Genomic DNA, 19,796 nt, shown 5'->3' with positions numbered 1-19,796 from the left:
ATCATCTCAAATTTGTTGAAATGGTACACATTGAGGTGTTTGCACAGAGACTGCTACAGGACATGAGACTCACGAACATGTGAAGGTCAAAGCTAAGCAGGTAAGATGAAGCACATAAAGGAAACGCATGGGAAATATTTGAACATTTCAGAAATATGACAGCAATTAAGATTTTGAACTGGAAAATTAATTTGCTTTTAATTTTGTAATTGAGCACAGAAAGGAGCCTCTGAACAATTGGTAGGCCCTCAGCATGCAAATTAGAATACTATTTGGAACAAACTCGAGAGGAATGTCTTATTTGGAATTCAACATCACTTAGAATAATGAGGATTACTGATTCATGAAGGTATACAAGTGATTAATGAAACTGTATAAGGGATCATTTTGCTTGTAATAATGCCTTAAGCCAGATCAAGTCCACTTAGGGAAACTGATTAGAAGCACTTGCGATGGACTATAGAGGGCCCTGATTCATCATATCGCTGTTTGATGATCCACATTTGTTGAAAGGTAGAGAGAGAAGCCAGGATTGAGCCACCAATCCACACTGAATACTTCCTTTCAGGTGGAGCAATGATTTTAATCTTCATTGTGCTTGGAATCAGTGTTGTGATTTCCTTCTGCACTCTATTTGCAAAGCCTGGGTACATGGTGGATCCACCAGATAAGACAACACTAGCATACAGATCCTTCCTGATGTCTATGTCACATTTCATGGTGCTGTGGAAGGCAGCTTCATGGATTCCAGTTGACTCCATTCCTAGAAAGGAAGGTTGGAAGAGAGCCTCTGGACATCTGAAACGTTCATTGCCAATGGTGATGACTTGACCATCTGGTAGCTCATAGCTTTTCTCTAGAGTTGAAGAGGACGCAGCTACAGCCATCTCAGACTCAAAGTCAAGAGCCATGTAGCATAGATTCTCTTTGATGTCACGGACAATCTCCCTTTCAGCTGTGGTTGTGAATGAGTACCCACGTTCAGTCAGAATCTTTATCAGGTAGTCAGTCAGGTCTCTGCCAGCCAGGTCTAGTTGCAAAATGGCATGGGGCAAGGCATATCCCTCATAAATAGGTACAGTGTGAGTAACACCATCACCAGAGTCCATTACAATACCTGTAGTGCGGCCAGAAGCATACAAGGACAGGACAGCCTGAATGTAGATATGCATAGCCGGTGTGTTAAAGGTCTCAAACATAATCTGAGTCATCTTCTCCCGATTAGCTTTGGGATTGAGAGGTGCCTCTGTGAGGAGGACAGGATGTTCCTCTGGGGCAACTTGCAGCTCATTGTAGAAAGTGTGATGCCAGATCTTCTCCATGTCATTCCAACTGGTCACAATCCCATGCTCAATTGGATACTTCAGGGTCAGAATCCCTCTCTTGTTCTGGGCTTCATCACCAACATAACACTCCTTCTGACCCATTCCCACCATCACTCCCTGTAAAGAAAAAGGTAGAAAAAGGTATACTTTGGAAACAAAGAATTATAGTAACATGAAGTAAACATCTGGACTTAGTCAGCCAGTAAAATCAAAGCCACAAACTGATTTATATACAGACTATTATAAAGCAATAATCAGGACTCTATTAAGAATTTGTTACTCAGTGACATTAGACCTAAATTTCAGAGTCATGGAGACTCCATAGCGTAACAACAATCGTGGAGGGACTTCAGGTCTGGAAATCCTAAACTAACACCTATCCCGACCACTGTAAGTTAGAGAAACCATCGATCCTCATTAAGAACAGATAATATCTGTAGAACTGCCAATCTGTAAATTATTTAAAGTTAAGGCCTTCGAAAATTGGGTAAATTCCTGTCTGTTGAATAAGTGTTGCAAACCTATTCAAGCAGTTTCAGGATCTATTTCAGTATTTACTAATGAACCTGTTCAGAAATGTTATTACATAACACATGGAACAGATGGGACTTAAATCCAGGTGTCCTGGGTCAGAGGTAGGGACACTAACACTGCACCATGAGCACTCACTCAGTCGCTGTTTATTGACATAACGCTAAGTGTTATCATTTTGTCATGATTAATGCTTCCACAGCCTATCACTATAAATATGGAAATTAACACTTTGAATGGAAGCTCAAAGACATCATTAAGGGATTAACTGCCTTTGAAATGGGATTATAAATATATATGTTTTTTATAAGAATTAAAAACCTGAAGGGACTTAAATTCGTTGAATACCATTTTCTGGAAGTTTTTTTTTTCTGGAGTAGAATCTGTAATGGATATATATAATTTTATTTTATCTCAGCATGGTTCCTGAGGTCTACTCATTGTGGGTATTGGATGAGTTGGCATTGAAGGTTTATTGGCAAAGCATAGCGGACCACAGCATGAAGTAGAATAGGGATACAAGGTGCCAAGAGGAAGGGTAGGGAACCGTGAGCTGGCACTAAGTTGTTAGAATACTCGTGAGCTTACAAATATGAGTATGGGGACTGGGCAGAGGTCAGAGTTTGTGATGTTAATGTCTGGAGAGCCTAACTTTTAAAAAACAATGAAGTCCCAGAGAAAGAGGGTGGTCATTTGAAGCACTTGATAACTCCTGTAGTCACTTCAGGTCAGTGTTTGGGGCAGTGCACCTAACCATCGCATACTCACTCCCCCAGAATGGGGATTCCACCATCTGGGGCACTTTTTCTGAGATGAGTTAATAACTGGGACATTTTCTGGCTACGGAGCAAACTTTGAAGTTTTTACTAATCACCTACATTTTTTATTGATTCAACATAACAAGTCATTTTTAAAATTATTCATTCATGTAATATGGCTGACTAGGCCAGAATTTATTTCACTTTTCTAATTGCTAAGGGGCAGTTTAGAATCAAACCCATTGCTGTTGATCTGGAAAAACAGGCCAAGTAAGGACAACAGACTTTCTTCTCTAAAGAACATTAATGAACCAAATGGCATTCTGGATCACTAATCTAGTAACTTTACATTGCATCACCATCACCCTATGGGACAATGATCTCAATACCTGTGTAAACTTGGAGGAAGGGAACTTTTATGAAGTGTGGGGATTGCCAGCAAGGCCGGGATTTATCACTTATTACCCTAGTTGCCCTGGGAGTGTGGCATTGCAAGTTCTTTCTGAATACCTGCAGCTCAGGTAGTTTTTTTTTGTTCTAACAGTTTGTTACAACTGAGAAGTTTGCAAATCCACTTCAGGATAAGTTAAGTGACAACCACACTGCTGTGCACCTAGTTTTCCAAATGAGCCAAATTGGGTAAGGCCATGCTCTGCATCCTTGTTACGTCATATATACTATGCACCTTCCTTCCTAGCTTTGTGCCAACTGCAAATCTACCCACTATCACTTCAATCCTCTCATCTAATGAATTAATATATATTGTAAAATATTATAGGCTCAGCACCGATCCCCACTCACCACTTTCAGCCAAGCAGAAAAACAATCCATATTAGTATGTTACCCCATACACTTTGGGCAAAAAAAATTTATGTGAAACCTTTCCAAATATCTTCTGAAACTCTGTACATCGATCTCCTCTATCTACAACCCATTATGCTCCTTCAAAGAATTCCAATAAATTGGTTAAATATCATTTCTCTTTCACAATACCATACTGTGGCTATCTGATTACCTTGAGTTTTTAACTGAGCCCAGTTATAACCTGTTTAATTATCAATTTTAATACCTTCCCCTTGACGGACAAGCCATCATCTCCTGTTTTATGCCTTCCTCTCTTCTTGAATTGAGGGTTTATACTTATTGCTTTTCAATCTGATTAAACCTTTCCATAACCTAGCAAATTTCAGAAAATTGACAAGGCATCCAATATCTCATTAGCTACCTCTTGCAAGACCCAAGAATCACAGTATGTCCATGAGGACCAAGACATTTATCAACCAGCCTGTCATTGGTTTACTTAGTTTCCCTAAGGATTATAATTTCACAATGTACTCCTCTTCCTTCAACCTCTTGTTTATAGGCATTGCGAGAATGTATTTGTATTGTCAGCAGTGAAGAAGCAAAATAATTATTCATTGCATCCACATTTCCTTTTTATTTATTTACTCTCTAGTCTCATCTTCTAGAAGACCAACACTCACTTTGCTTTCTCTTTCTTTTTTTTGATACCGATAGAAACTCATGCTATCCATTTTTACATTTCTAACTGGCTTCTTCTCATGCTCAGCTCTCATGTGCATAGAGTTTCCTTTATATAAATTTAAACTACAAGATTTTGATGTACTCTTCTCCCTCTCAACTAGCTCTAAAGTTTAATCATATTAAGCTCACTGCTACTTACAACTACTTTGAGTTCGTATCTGGTCAGTTCCATATCATGCTTCTTTGAGAAACTATCTCAAAAGCATTCCACAAACTCCTCATTGAGGCTAATATTATAAATCTAATTTTTCCAATTTTTAATGTCAATTAAAGTCATCCATATTTATTACCATGTCTTTGTCACAAGCACCCAACATATCTTTTATACTTCTTTCCCATATTGTGTTTATGTTCAGAGGTCTGTAGATAACCTTATTAATAGTTCCCTTCCCCTACCATAACTTATCTCCACCCACATCAATTCCACATCCTGATCTCCTGAACCAAGGCCATCTCTAGCTATTGGACCAATGCTGAGTTTGATTAACAGTGCTATGCCTCCACCATTATCTGGCTTCCTATTCTTCTTGAATGTTATATACCATTCAATAGGGCTACATTCAAGAAATCATACCAATGCCTCTACTTCCTCAGAAAACTAAGGAAATTCAGCATGGCCACAATGACTCTTAATAATTTTTATAGATGCACAGTAGAAAGCATCCCATCATGATGCATCATAGTATGGCAACCACTCTGTTCAAGACCACAAGAAATTAGAGAGTTGTAAACACAGCCCAGTCCATCCTGAAAACCAGACTTCCTGAGGTTGACTTCATATATACTTCCTGCTGTCTTGGGAAGGCAGATAATAGGATCAAAGACCCCTTCCATCCTGATTCTACTCTCTTCCGTCAAGCGAAAGATACTAAAGTTTAAAAACATGTACCAACAGATTCAAAAATAGCTTCTTTCCCGTTGTAATCAGACCTCTCATATCTCTTTCTCTGCACCTTCCCTGTAGCTGTAACACTATATTCTGCATTCTGTTCTATAATCTGATTCAATTACTTTAGAAAGGTACAATTTGTCAAGATAGCACACAAAACAATACTTTTCACTGTCTCAGTACATGTGACAATAATATGTCAAATGGAATCAACATTCAGACCCAACACTTTTTATCCTGCAACCACATCTCTGGAATGGCTATCAGATTATATTTATTTTCTTCAATCTGCATTATGAATGCAATGCATCTTCAGAGGCATAGTCTTTAGGTTTTTTTGTAACATCTAGTATATTCCTGCTGGTATATTCTTAACATATTTTGCACTTTAATTCTTCCTGAAATTCTTTTAACCTCGTGGTCCATATTAATAATTTGCTCCCTACCTTAATTCTTTCTCTTGAATTGTTACATTTACCTGAGCTTGATCACTCATCCCTCTTGTTAAGTCTGAGCACTTAGGGTTTTCCTTGATCCTATCAGCCAACAATGTCTCATGTCCCCTCCTGGCTCTTCATAGCCCTTAGCCTTCATGCCTCAGTTTTCTGACACAGTATGTAGACGGGCCAACAAGGGGAGATGCCATATTGGATTTGATACTGGAAAATGAACTCGGCCAGGTGTTAAATTTGGAGGTAGGTGAGCACTTTGGCAATAGTGGCCATAATTCAGTTGTGTTTACAATAGCAATGGGGAATGATAAGTCTATACCGCAAGGAGAGAGGTATAACTGGGGGAAAGGCAATTATGATGCGATTAGGCAAGACTTAGGATGCATAGGATGGGGAAGGAAACTGCAGGGCATAGGGCACAATTGAAATGTGGAGCTTATTCAAAGACCAGCTACTGCAGATCCTTGATAAGTATGTACACGTCAGACAGGGAGATAGTCGTCGAGAGAGGGAGCTATGGTTTACTAAAGAAGTTGAAGCTCTTGTCAAGAGGAAGAAGAAGGCTTATGTAAGGATAAGGTGTGAAGGCTCCGTTAGAGGGCTTGAGAGCTTTAAGTTAGCCTGAAACGATCTAAGAAGAGGGCTAAGAAGAGCCAGGATGGGACATGAGAAGTTGTTGGCAGATAGGGAACAAGGAAAACCCTAAAGCCTTCTATAGGCATATCAGGAATAAAAGAATGACTATAATAAGACTAGGGCCAATCAAAGATAGTAGTGGAAAGTTGTGCGTGGAATCTGAGGACATAGGGGAAGCACTTAATGAATACTTTTCATCAGTACTCACTTTGAAAAAGGGCAATGTTAGTGAGAATATGGAGATACAAGCAACAAAATTAGATGGGATTGAGGTTGACAAAGAGGGCATTTTAGCAATTTTGGAAGATCTGAAGATAGTTAAGATGCCTGGGCTGGATGGGATTTATCCTAAGGTTCTCTGGGATACCAGGGAGGAGATTGCGGAGTCTTTGGCTTCGATCTTTATTTCACCGGGTGCTCCGGTTTCCTCCCACAGTCCCAAGATGTGCAGGTTAGGTGAATTGGCCATGCTAAATTGTCTATAGTGTTAGGTAAGGGGTAAACGTAAGGGTATGGGTAGGTTGTGCTTCGGCGGGGCGGTGTGGACTTGTTGGGCCGAAGGGCCTGTTTCCACACTGTAAGTCATCTAATCATTATCGACAGGAATAGTGCCAGAAAACTGGAGGATAGCATATGTTGTTTCCTTATTTAAGAAAGGGAGTCTGGATAACCCTGGTAATTATAGGCCAGTGAGCCTTACTTCAGTTCTGGGTAAGATGTTGGAAAAGGTTATAAGAGATAAGATTTATAATCATCTGGAAGGGAAAAATTTGATTAGGGATAATCAACACAGTTTTGTGAAGGGTAGGTCGTGCCTCACTAACCTTATTGAGTTCTTTGAGAAGGTGACAAGATAAGTGGGTGAAGGTAAAATGGTTGATGTGGAAAATTTGGACTTCAGTAAGGCATTTGATAAGGTTCCACACAGAAGGCTATTGCACAAAATGCAAAGTTTTGGGATTGAAGGTGATTTAGCGGTTTCGATCAGAAGTTGGCTAGTTGGAAAAAGACAGAGGGTGGTGGTTGATAGGAAATGTTCATCCTGGAGCTCAGTTACCAGTTACCAAAGATCAGTTTTAGGACCACTCCTGTTTGTCATTTTTATAAATCATCTGGATGTGGGCAGAGAAGGATGGGTTAATAAATTTGCAGATGACACTAAGGTAGGCAGAGTTGTGGATAATGCCGAAGGATCTTGTGGGTTACAGAGAGACATAGATAAGATGCAGAGCTGGGGTGAAAAGTGGCAAATGGAGTTTAATGCGGAAAAGTGTGAGGTAGTTCACTTCGGAAAAAGTAACAGGAATGCAAAGTACTGGGCTAATGGTAAAACTTATGGCAGTGTAGATGGCCAGAGAGATCTTAGTGTCCAGGTGCATAAATCTCTGAAAGGTGCCATCTACATTGATTGGGTTGTTAAGACAGCATATGGTGTGTTGGTGTTTATTGGTGGGGGGATTGCGTTTCGGAGCCATGAGGTCATGCTTTAGCTGTACAAGACACTGGTAAGGCCACACCTGGAGTATTGAATGCAGTTCTGGAAGCTTTGGAAAAGGTTCAGAGGGGATTTACTAGGATGTTGCCTGGTATGGAAGAAAGGTCTTATAAGGAAAGGCTGAGGGAACTGAGGCTGTTTTCGTTGGAGAGAAGAAGGTCGAGATGTGACATAATTAAGACATATAAGATAATCAGAGGGTTAGATAGGGTGGACGGTGAGAGCCTTTTTCATTGGATGGTGAAGGCTAGCATGAGGGGTATAGTTTTAAATTGAGGGTGATAGATTTAGGACAGATATTAGGGGTAGTTTCTTCACTCAGTGAGTAGTAGGGGTGTGGAACGGCCTACCTGCAACAGTAGTAAACTTGCCGATGTTAAGGGCATCTAAATGGGCATTGGACATACATATGGATAATAATAGGTTAGATGGGCATCAGATTATTTTCACAGGTCAGCGCAACATCGAGGGCCGAAGGGCCTGTACTGCACTGTAACGTTCTATGTTCTCTGTTCTATGTTCACTCTCTACTTCCCTAGTTATGTGGCTCATGAGAATACCAGTCCCAGCAAGGTTCAGGTGTAGACCATTCTGGGGCAATACTGGGGCAGTGCCACACAAACCAGATCCCATTTCTTGATCCACGCATTCACTTTTTAAATTTTATACATTCCATGTGAATTTGTATATGATTTAGGTAGTAATCCAAAGATTTTTTATTATCTTTGAGATTGTGCTTTTTAATTTAGCACCTAATCCTCATACTCTTTCAGCAGAACTTCCTTCTTCATCCTATCTATGTCACTGGTACAAATGTTGACCATGACCACGGATCCTCCCTTTCCCACTCTAAGTTATTCTTGAGCCCAGAGAAGATATCCCAAACCCTGGGAATGATCAGACAACACAGTTATTTCGACTTGTAACCTTTGTTGCAAAGAATAGTGTCACTTGTGAAGTGTGTCTGATTGACATATATATAACATTTACAGACTGGGTCTTAATTAAGAGGCTTAAGGCTGTTGGTTACTTTTGTGGAAAACTAAGCGTGGGAGATTTGTTATAACCAAAGCAGCCATCTTGTCACATATTAAAAGCCTGGAAACCATTTTAAATTTCATATTAGTGTCTGCTTGTTAAGCTTGTACATTCCCAGGCTCAGTGAGGTGGTTGACCTTGCAGTTGTATTAACACATGGCAGTGAAACTCTTTCCCAGCATTGCAACGTTCTTCTTTATAAGATCCTATCGTAATACGAACACTTGCTTATCAGCTACTAACTAGAACTGTCCAGACACTACGTGACTGGGGCTAGTGACTGGGCAAAGTACCTACTTACTCATTACACTGCAATTAACAGTTTGTTATTGTTAAATAATTGTAACCTATATAATCACACAACAAGTTGGAGAGACTTGTGACCATTAGGTCGACTTGTGTCTCCCCGTGAGCTCAGGAATAAACAGTCAATAACTCAAGGTTTGTGTGGCGTGATTCATTGTTCCCTTAAATTGGACCGCTACGAGCAAGTCACCCACTGCATAATTCATTTCATCCACAACACTAAATCAGACAGTCCTTCAACAATGATCTAATCCAGGAATTGCCTAGGAAGCAAGGAACCTCTCAACTATCATTGGAAGATTTTTCATACTGAGGAGATTTATGGTAGGTACGGTAAACATCGAAGGCAATTAGCTTGGTTTGGGTTCAGGAATTGATTTAACTTAAGAAACTCCAAGATTCAAAGCTAGTTTTAAGGCAGTTGAAGGAGACCTGACTGGGGTCAAATGCTAGTATGTCCTCTCTCTGAGAAAGGAGTTTTTCTAATTAAGAGAATAAGTTACCTCAGTCGGGAAAAGTCCCATCTTCATATTGAGGATACCCTCTATCATGTTGTGTTTAGCACTACCAAAGTATGAAATAGAATAAATTTCCAGAAGATTTAGCATCTCAAGATTGGCATCCATGAAGCTACCAGCAGGTGTAGAATTGTACTGCAATTTCTTAGCATATCTTATCCCCTATTCTGTTGTTACCACAAAGTCAGGGGATCACCCCTGGTTTAATGAAAATTGTGGAAGGGTCTGTCAGGAGGAGTATAAGGTCTCTTTGAAAATGAAATGTTATCAGTGAAGCTACAACACAGAGCTACTTGTATGCAAAACAGTATAAGCATCAAGTGTTAGACATGACTAAGCAATTCCATAACTAACAGATCAACTGTAAGCTCTGCAATCCTGTCACATCCAGTTCTGAATAATTGTGGACAAATAAACAACAGTCTGGAGCAAGCAGTTCCTCAAATATGCCCATCTTCAATGATAAAGGAGCCCAGAATATCAGTACAAAATGCAAGGCTGAAGCATTTGAAATAATCTGGCTGGAGGTCACCAGCATCACAAATGTCAGCCTTCAGCCCATGGTTCAAATACGGATAAAAGAACTGAACTGAACTGAAGAGGGGAGGTAAGAGTGACTGTCCTTGACATCAAGGCCCCATTTGACTAGGTGTGGCATCAAGGAACCCTATCAACATTAAAGCCAATAGAAATCAGAAGGAAAATTGTCCCGTGCTTGGAGCCATAACTAACCTTATGAAATGTTGGCAATCAATCATCTTAGCTCCAGAACATCTCTGCAGGAGTTACTCAGGGTAATGTCCTGGGCCCAACCATTTTCAACTGCTTCATCAATGACCTGTCTCCATCATGAGGTCTGAAGTAGGGATATTTGTTAACCATTGTACAATGTTCAACACCATTCATTATTCCTTAGATACTGAAGTGGTCCAGATGGACTTAGACATTATCCAAGTTAAGATTACCAAGTGGCAAGTAACATTTGTAATACACAAGTGCCAGGGAATGACTATTTCCAATAGAAAAGAATCTAGCAATCGTTCATTGATTTTTAATGGTATTATCATCACTGAATCTCTCACCATCAAAATCGTCAGGGATACCATTAAGCAAAAACTGAACTAGACTAATCATACAAATATTGCTGATACAAGAGCAGTTCTGAGGCTATGCATCGTGCAGTGATTAGCTCACCTCGTAACTCCCCAAAGCATGTCTACTATCCACAAGCCACAAGTCAAGAGTGTAATGGAGTATTCTGCATTTGCCTGAGTGAGTGCAGCTCCAACAATATTCAAGAAGCTTGACACCATCCAAGACAAAGCAGCCCGCTTGATTGACACCATTTCCTCAAACATTCACTTCCTGCACCACTGATGCACCTTCCAAACTAATGACCACTGCCACCAAGAAGGACAAGAGCAACAGATATGAGAATACCACTACCTGCAAGTTACCATCCAAGCCACTCATCATTCTGATCTGAAAATAGCTCACTGTTCTTTCAGTATTGCTGGGCTGAAATCCTGAATTCCTTCCCTAAATCTACAGTGATTGCAGTGTATCAATTCAAGAAGGCAGCTCAAGTACCACATTTTAAGAACAATTAGGGATGGGGGGAATATGCCGGCCTAGCAAAGCCACAACCCATATTAGAAAGAATTTTTAAAAATGAAAAAATAATGATGTGAAAACTTGATAGAGGAGGAAAAATCAGCAAGTATATCATGTTAATATATTAAAGAGACATCATGACAGGGATGATAGTCTAGACAAAAGTGTATATGTGGTATGTGAATGAAATAGGGAGTGAAATGAAAATAGTATCAGTACAATTGGAGAATTAATCATAATTTGAAAAATGACCAGTTAATCCTCTATAATCAGATTGAATAATAATACAAAAAATTTAAAACATTAGGTAGCATGATAATTTAACTTCCAGAAAGTTATCAAAGTAGCTATTACAGAATCATAAATCAATTTGTGTAAATAGTTCAGAAAAACATCTTTGGTTGTTTATTATATTCATGTAAGGGATGTGTTAGGTATAAAACAAGATTTTTACAATCTCAACCCAGAGAAATTAGCCCAAGTGAAGAATAGACTAAGTTTCTATAAACAATTTAGGTTACTGAACTGCGTCGTAGATGGAGCTGACCTATTGTAATGGTGCCAAAATCTGATGGTCACAAAGTTATTGCATTGATTATCACAAAATCAACAATATATCAAAAGTAGACTCAGATCCAATTTCAAGATTGGAGGACTGCATTGAAAGCCTTTGTATGATTCATCATTTCAAAGGGTGGCATGATGGCTCAGTGGTTAACACTGCTACCTCACAGCACCAAGGACCTGGGTTTGATTCCAGCCTTGGATAACTGTCTGTGTGGAGTTTACATGTTCTGCCCATGTCTGTGTGGGTTTGCTGTGGTTTCCTCCTACAGTCCAAAGATGTGCAGGTTAGGTGAATTGGCCATGCTAAGTTGTCCATAGTGTTCAGGGATGCGTAGGGCACATTAGTCAGGAATAAATGTAGTGTAGTAGGGAAGTGGAATGGGTCTGGGTGGTTCATTCTTTGAAGGAGCAGTGTGGACTTGTTGGACTGAAAGGCCTGTTTCTACACTGGAGGAATTCTATGATTCTATAATTGACTCACTGAAAGGATATTAGCACGTTCCATTGATTGAGAGAAATATTAGCATTTGTAACCTGGATGGAATTTTCAATGCAAAAATCATGCTGCTTGTCATGAAAAATACACCATCAACATTCCAATGATTAAACAATAAAGTCATTGAGGGGCTATGTAATTGCATCGTTTACATTGACAATTTGGTTGTGTTCAGCCACTACCTGGAAAGAACATTTAGATCACTTGAACGAACTATTTAATCATCTACAAAGAGCTAGTTTGGTTATAAATCTGGGTAAAAATGACTTATTTGGCTTACATAGTGATACTACACCATTTAGGACCTAGAGAGGTAAAAATAAAAACTATTTTGGGTGTTCTCATGCCTAGGACAAAATGTGAACATTTGCAATATATTGCCATGTGTGGATTTTATTGGACATTTGTTCCAAGCTCCCACAAGATATGGCTTAGAGTCATAGAGATGTACAACACGGAAACAGACCCTTCGCTCCAACTCGTCCATGTCGATCAGATATCCTAACCTAATCTAATCCCATTTGTCAGCTCTTGGCCCATATACCCCCAAACTCTTCCTATTCATACACCCATCCAGATGCCTTTTAAATGTTGTAATTGTACCAGCCTCTACCACTTCGTCTGGCAGCTCATTCCAAACACACACTATCCTCTGCATGAAAATGTTGCCCCTTAGGTCCCTTTCAAACCTTTCCCCTCTCACCCTAAACCTATGCCCTCTAGTTCTGGACTCCCCTACTCCAGGGAAAAGATCTTGTCTATTTATCCAATCCATGCCCCTCATGATTTTGTAAACCTCTATAAGGTCACCCCTCAGCCTCTGACACTCCAAGGATAACAGCCTCTCCCTATAGCTCAAATTCTCCAAAACTGGCAACATCCTTGCAAATCTTTTCACAATACCCCTCTGCTTCATCGACAAATTTATTAAAGAAAGAATGTGAACTTGAATAGTTGCAAAAACAGAATTTTTTTGACAGTTGAAACCTGTGCTGGAAACCACACGGTTTTAGCAGTAGCAAATTATAAAAAGACTTCTAAACAGGTTGTGACACCAGCAACATCAGTGTGGGTGCTGTTTTACAACAAGATGGCAAAATGGTGATTGAATGGTCTGTTCGTTGTTTTGAAGAAATTGAATGCACGCATTCAATGGTAAAGAAAGCTACATTGTCTCATCAGTTTGAAGTCTACATCACTAACACACTAAAGAAACTGTTATTTTATACAGGCTACAATTCTTTGTTTTATTTTTGGAGAATTTCGAGACAAGATCCTTCAGTTGTTTTGATGGAGTTTCATCCTCTAGGTGTTTGAATTAAAAATAATTAAAGTTCTTGGAAGAAATAACATTATAGCTGATACCAACTGCTATGATCCAAACAGTCTTAAGTAAAATATGGCTGCCATGTAGTTCATTGTATGTTTAATGTGATCATATTATTACTGTTAATTTAGTAGTAAAATAGTATTAAAAGTTTTTTATGGGAAATTGTAAAATTGCCTCTTATGGATACATGTATAATATTTTGTGGAAAGTGTGATGAAGGGTGGATTATTTTCATTCATTCGTGAGATTTGGGCATCGCTGGCTGAGCCAACATTTATTGCCCATCCCTGGCTGCCCTTGAGAAGGTGATGGTGGGCCGTTTGCCTGAACCACTGCAGTTCTTTTGCTATAGATAGTCCTATAGTGATATGAGGTGTTGGTTACTTTTGTGAAGGGTATCTGTAAAAACAAACACTTAGGCAGACAGTTATTCCAAAATAGTGACCTGATCAAGTATGCATTGGAAGTTCAAGGTAACTCTGGAGCATTATGGAAAATTATTAACGTGGTGCTTGTTTACGATTGGTAAGGTGAACATTGAAGACCACTTTTTTTTGGTTTAGGATAAAATCAATGTTTTAGTTTAAGAAACCTAGAGATTGAATCTTATTAGGGTATTTTGGAGGTGACCTGGCTGGTGTCAGGAGAAAGTACAATCTCTTTCCTAGAAAGAGCCCAAATAATGGATTAACTCATCTCAGTAGAAAAGGTTGTTTTTTGTAACTTCCAGGTCAAGACGGTAAGGTTACAAATAAACAGGTTATTAGAAGTTGAGAAAGTCTAAGCTCTCAGTTTGGGAGTGAATTTTGGAGTAGACTCCTCCATCCACAAGATAGCATTGTGGAGAATCAGTTAAATCAAATGCAAAGATTTGGCACAGAGGTGGACTTCACTGTAAAATGACGGTGTTGCGGAATGGGTTGAAATTTGGTGCAGAATTTTACCAGAAATCAGCTAAGTACCATTTTCACTGCGTTACCCTTCATGAGAAGTAATGTGTTTGTTCACACTGCCATCCCAAATTTGCCTCTATGGCATCCTGTTTGTCAATTAGCAGGCCAATTCTCTCACTGGCCATAAGCAGAACTATTTGCCATTGACCCAGAAATCATGGGATGCCTGGTGCTGGTACCATTTTTGACCCCAGCCATGCACCCTGTCAAGAATTGGCAGTCAGGAGCTGCCCTTCACTATCAGTATATTGGCACAACAGCCACAGATCAACACTTCCCATATCACATATGTAGCAAGCTAACAGTTCCTTACACCTCCAAGTACATATTTCTATATCTATCACTGTTTGAACCCCGTAAACACCGAGACACACAGCTTACCTGTCCTTCGCCACATTCCATGCTACAACCCTCTAAGTCATTGTTACTGTTTACCCAATGTCCTCTGTAGGTCAGTATCTCACCATTATTCAATATGAGTTCATCACATACAGGAAACCCTTCAAACCCTTAAAACCAGTTACTTTTAGTCACCAGCAGCAAAAGCAAAATAAAACAGAGGCCACAATGGTCTCTTTGAATAGAAGTGCACTGTCTAGAACTAAAGAACAAAAAGGGTGCAATTACTTGCTGAGAGGAGCTTCTCGACCACCATTTGTGGAAAAGATGTAGAGCAACAAATCCACAAGGAAATTACAGAGGTACAATCATCATTGAATAGTTATAGCAGCAGTTATAACAAACCAAATACAGACTGGGAGAGCAATAATGTAAAGAACAATGAAGTGGAAAGTGATGGGTTTCAGGAGGATACAAAGACACTGATGAAGCATACAGACAGATGCGAAACAAAGAAGGGATTCATTTTGATCATGAAAATGAGGAGGGATCGTATAAGCTATTGGTACATTAGTGCAGGAACAGAGCACTACGAGCACACAAACACAAATCTTTGAATGAATAAGGAAAGATGTTTTAAAACGAACAGAACAAGATTTCAGGCTTTAAAAATAGTGATTGCAGTATTTAATTATTCAATTGTTCGACGTCTGATCGTGTGTGTCTGGTGACTTCTTGCTTCTATGTATTGTTAGTCAAGATAAGATGTGATTTCTCAAAAACTAAAAGTAATCTGAAATCTCATGACTCCAGACACTTTAAATCTTCTGTTTTGATAAAGGAACTGGTGCCATATTTTCATATCAATGAGACATAAAACATAACAGACAAGAGCAGAAGACATTAAGCCATAACATTGTATAATTATTGATTAAGCTTCAGTAGGAATATTGTGTCCAATTCTGAGATTCACATTTGAGGATTGATTTCACATTATTGGAGATGGTACAAATGAGATTTACTAAAATAATGCCAAGGATGAAGACTTTAGTTATGCAGAGGAGCAAGAAAAACTAGAGTGCTGTCTATGTTTTGCTTGGAACAGAGAAGGTTATGGTGGTTGGGCAGATTTAATAGAGATGCTCAAAATTGTGAGGAGTTTTTTAAAACATTGACAGGGAGAAACTCATTCTAATGAGAGGAAACCTATTTAGAATAGTTGGCACAGACATGACATGTGGGAACTATTTTCTTTTAAACATCAATGATTGTAACCTGGAATGTACTGTCCAAATGAAAGGTAACAGCAATTAATTAGGAAGATTCAAAAATGAATTCAGTAAATAGCCGAATGAAAAGAAAAATAATACAGGGCTACGGGGAAAGAGAAATATACGGCCCACCTATCCCCTATATCCAGCTCCTTGCTGATTTTTAGCTTGTATCTCGACTCAGTGTCAACTCATACCAACACATGCCCCCAGCAACCAGTATTTGCCCTGCTCCTCTCTATGCCAACTCAGCTAATATCTACCATGGGAAAATCTTAGAAACTATGATGGTATAGTTAATGTTGATGATGTTTTGCTTAAAAGAAAGTAGATTGCAATTCCTTCAACCAATCTCTTCTGAGATAGAATATAAATATTTTATGGTGGGAGAAGTGAAATTGACAAAGCAGCACTCAGTAAGCACAGAACAAGTAGACACGCCCAAAACAAACACTTAGAAACCACAGGACAGTACAACACAGCTGTGTCCAAGTCAATGTTGTTCGAGCTGTGGATCTAACAGTAGTAAAGCAAGAATTTGATGAGCGATCTCCCCACGTATTGTGCCTAACCTTCTCTAAGAGAGAAAATGAGGACTGCAGATGCTGGAGATCAGAGCTGAAAATGTGTTGCTGGAAAAGCGCAGCAGGTCAGGCAGCATCCAAGGAACAGGAGAATCGACGTTTCGGGCATAAACCCTTCTTCAGGAAGGGTTTTCTCTACCCAACCGTCTTTCTCCTGGCTAGAACAGGTTCGTGACAGAAGTTCTGACTCAAGGTGAATCACGCGTGGACCAAATTAAGGTTTGTTGCAAAATTTCAGGTAATTAATGACGACTTCCACAAGCCCAGTCCACACTATTTAGTACCGAATTGCCAGCTGCCTGTTAACTTACTTTCCCACCAGATGACCTCCACAGGCCCAGACATGGCAGCTTAAAAGTCAGTTAACAATTTAGGAGCCAAGTACTCACCTTCACAAGCCAGAGTTACTACTCACATTCCAAACTGCAGCCGGCTGCCAATTAGTTAAATTTGAGAATTAATTTAGTCGCTTGCCAGATTACCTCCACAGGCCGGGTCCTGGCAGCAATTTAGGAGGCCAGTGCCCACTTCCACACGCCTGGGTCACTACTCAATTTCCAAATTGCAGTAGCTGAAGTCAATTCGCCGCAGATCAGAATTGTGGCCACCCTGCACAGTCACCCAGCCTTTCTCTGGTCTGACCCCTGGGCAGGGCTGGCTGCCAGGTACCAACTGGGTTAAATTTAAAATGTGAGGTTCGCTTACCCTGTTGAGAGAGAAGAAAAAAGGGCCTGCCAACTAACATCAAACTGTCAGAGAAATTTGCCCAATAGGTTAGAGATCACAAAACACATCTCAAAGTGAAATTGACAAACAGTTTATTGCAAGCGATATCGCTGGAAGAGAAAACAGACCAGCTGACACAGAACTGACAGTCTGTACAGGTAGATCAGATTTCTCTTCCCAGAGCTGAGGATGAGTTTTATAGTAATGCTGCACAATGACACTGATTAAGAAATGGGAAACTACAATGTATCTGGAAATAGAGTAATTTAGTTACTAGGATGCAAATTGGAAAACAAATATCGGATGAATGTCGTGTTCCTTCATATAATGCAACATCCTGACAGTATCTATGGTTCCATTCCTCTTCACAGGTAGGTGTTAATATCTCTTCTGAAGTGGTGAGGTGCTTCCATTGTCCTGTTCCTGGAGCATGTCCTTGCTGGAGCTTTTCTGTCCTGCTCTTTGTGTGGCTTTGGTATTGCTGGGTTGTGAAACTGCCCTTGGGGCTTTGAGATATCTGTGGTGCTCTGTCATTGTCCGTGGGAGCTTAAAGTATATTCCCTTGTCTGTGTGCTGTCTGATTCGGCTTGTGAGCTGCTTGGGAATTCTGGGTGTTCTGGTACAATTTGGGCAATTTTGCTTTTGTGGCCCTAGCATGGGTTAGCAAATCTTTTCCCAAAGTTTCTTAACAGCTTTGAAAGTGATACTTGGCAGTTCTTTGACAGATTTGACAGTTCCAATATTTTATCTATTTTAAATCTCTCCAAGACATTTTACATTTTCTTTGTCCCAACATTGGCAACTTTCTCTTTGAGGCACCAATTATCTCAATCCTTTTCACTACTCACCCATATTTTTGACAAATATCTTACATACACCTCCTAATATTTCTTTTGGCTCAGCATTAATGATGAGCTTCTAATTTTTGAATATTATACTTCCTTCAGTGTTTATTCATTAACATGAAATACTTCAGCACAAAAGATGGAGAGAGAAAAAGAGGGAAAAGAGGTCCAGAGAAACAAAACCATTGAGATTTTGATAGAGTCTCTACATCTATTGTTTAGCATGCAGTTTGCTTTCTTGAAGAGCTTACAAGATGATACCTGTTAGTAAATTGAAGGCCTTTCATAAAAATAAGCTGAGTTAAAAAAGAAGTCTATTAAACACTGACCTCATGTCGAAGCTTCCCCACGATGGAAGGGAACACTGCTCTAGGAGAATCATCCCCTGCAAACCCAGCCTTACACATCCCAGACCCATTATCCACAACCAGAGCAGCAATCTCCTCATCCCCCATGGCTCAGAACCTACTGGAAATTACTGGAGATGAAGAGAGAGAGAAAAAAGCATTTCAACACATAAAGAAAATAGTAACTATTTTATATCACCTACGCACTGACCTTTTAAAACTAAAATTCAATGTTAAGCAGCTTAAATGATGGTTTCGCATTTATTGCCCCCCCCCCCCCCCCCCCACCCTTAATCCTACCTAAGTCATCAGCTCATTGACATCACATAAGATAGGGACAAGTTTTGGAATGCTGTTGTGGGTAGGGGGAGGGGCTGATAGAGAAGGTGGTCAAGTCAAAATGCAATATAAAATTGCACTTTTAGAAAGCTTCTTTGAATTGACATGTGTGTCTATAACATTTTGCAAAAAATTCCCTCTTAGATTATACCTTTCAACTGTTTTGTGGGCAAATTTTTGTTATACTGGAAATGACCTCCCTTTATCAGTACATGGCATTCAGCCAAACTGGATGAGGGTGAGGAGTCAAAGATCAAATATGGTTGTTAGAGATTCTGGGGAAGAGAATGCGTCAGGAATTGGAGACTGGGGTAGGGAAGTCAGATTGTAGGCTGTGTTAAGAGGTATTCTTGGTGGTTGGGAGTAGCTATTACTGCTCCCTCTGGGCCATGAACAGTGACATAAAAATATTTACTTCTTGGATTTATCCCTGATGTACCCTTTCATACTTGTCTTCCCTCCTGAGAGAAGAGAGGACGACGTTCCTGCCTTGATCCCTTGTTGAAATTTCTGTCACATTTCTGATATCTCTATGTGTGTTCCATTACTTCTTTAAAACAATTCATGGTATGTGGACAATGCAAGCAAATCCAACATCTGTCCCCTTGAACTGAATGGCTAGCTTGGGCATTTCAGAGGATGATTAAGAGTCAACCACATTGGGACTGGGTTTAAAGTCACATGTAGGCCAGACAGGATAAGGATGGCAAACAGATTTCCTTTCCTAATATACTTTAGTGAAGGTGATGGGTTTTTCTATCAATCAATTATACGTTTGTGGTCACCATTACAGAGATAAGCATTAAATTCCAGAATTATTGCTTGTGTTTCACCTCCAGTCATTTTGTGATGTGGCTTGATCTCCTATTCACACAGCACTGGCATCTGGATT

General features: G+C 39.7%; 1 protein-coding gene across 3 annotated transcripts; it reads right to left on the bottom strand.

The window, feature by feature from the left end:
- Positions 1 to 437: 437 nt before the first annotated feature.
- On the bottom strand, positions 438 to 18,673 carry LOC122548949 (actin, cytoplasmic type 5-like). Of its 3 annotated transcripts, none has more exons than XM_087985851.1 (2): positions 18,544 to 18,673; positions 438 to 1,438 (listed from the first exon to the last, which is right to left on the bottom strand). In XM_087985851.1, exons 1-2 carry the CDS (start codon positions 18,671 to 18,673, stop codon positions 438 to 440), a joined length of 1,131 nt encoding a protein of 376 aa, XP_087841977.1. The 3 variants fall into 3 exon arrangements, with proteins under 3 accessions (XP_087841977.1, XP_043543894.2, XP_087841978.1); XM_043687959.2 differs by having other exon boundaries at positions 438 to 1,442; positions 18,548 to 18,673; XM_087985852.1 differs by having other exon boundaries at positions 438 to 1,313; positions 18,548 to 18,673.
- Positions 18,674 to 19,796: the final 1,123 nt, after the last annotated feature.

This window comes from Chiloscyllium plagiosum, unplaced genomic scaffold, assembly GCF_037043375.1.
Source record: "Chiloscyllium plagiosum isolate Xiang-an unplaced genomic scaffold, Cpla_swu_hap1 HiC_scaffold_4, whole genome shotgun sequence".
In the NCBI taxonomy this organism is placed as follows: Eukaryota; Metazoa; Chordata; class Chondrichthyes; order Orectolobiformes; family Hemiscylliidae; genus Chiloscyllium; species Chiloscyllium plagiosum.
This window is presented reverse-complemented; position numbering and strand designations above follow the sequence as displayed.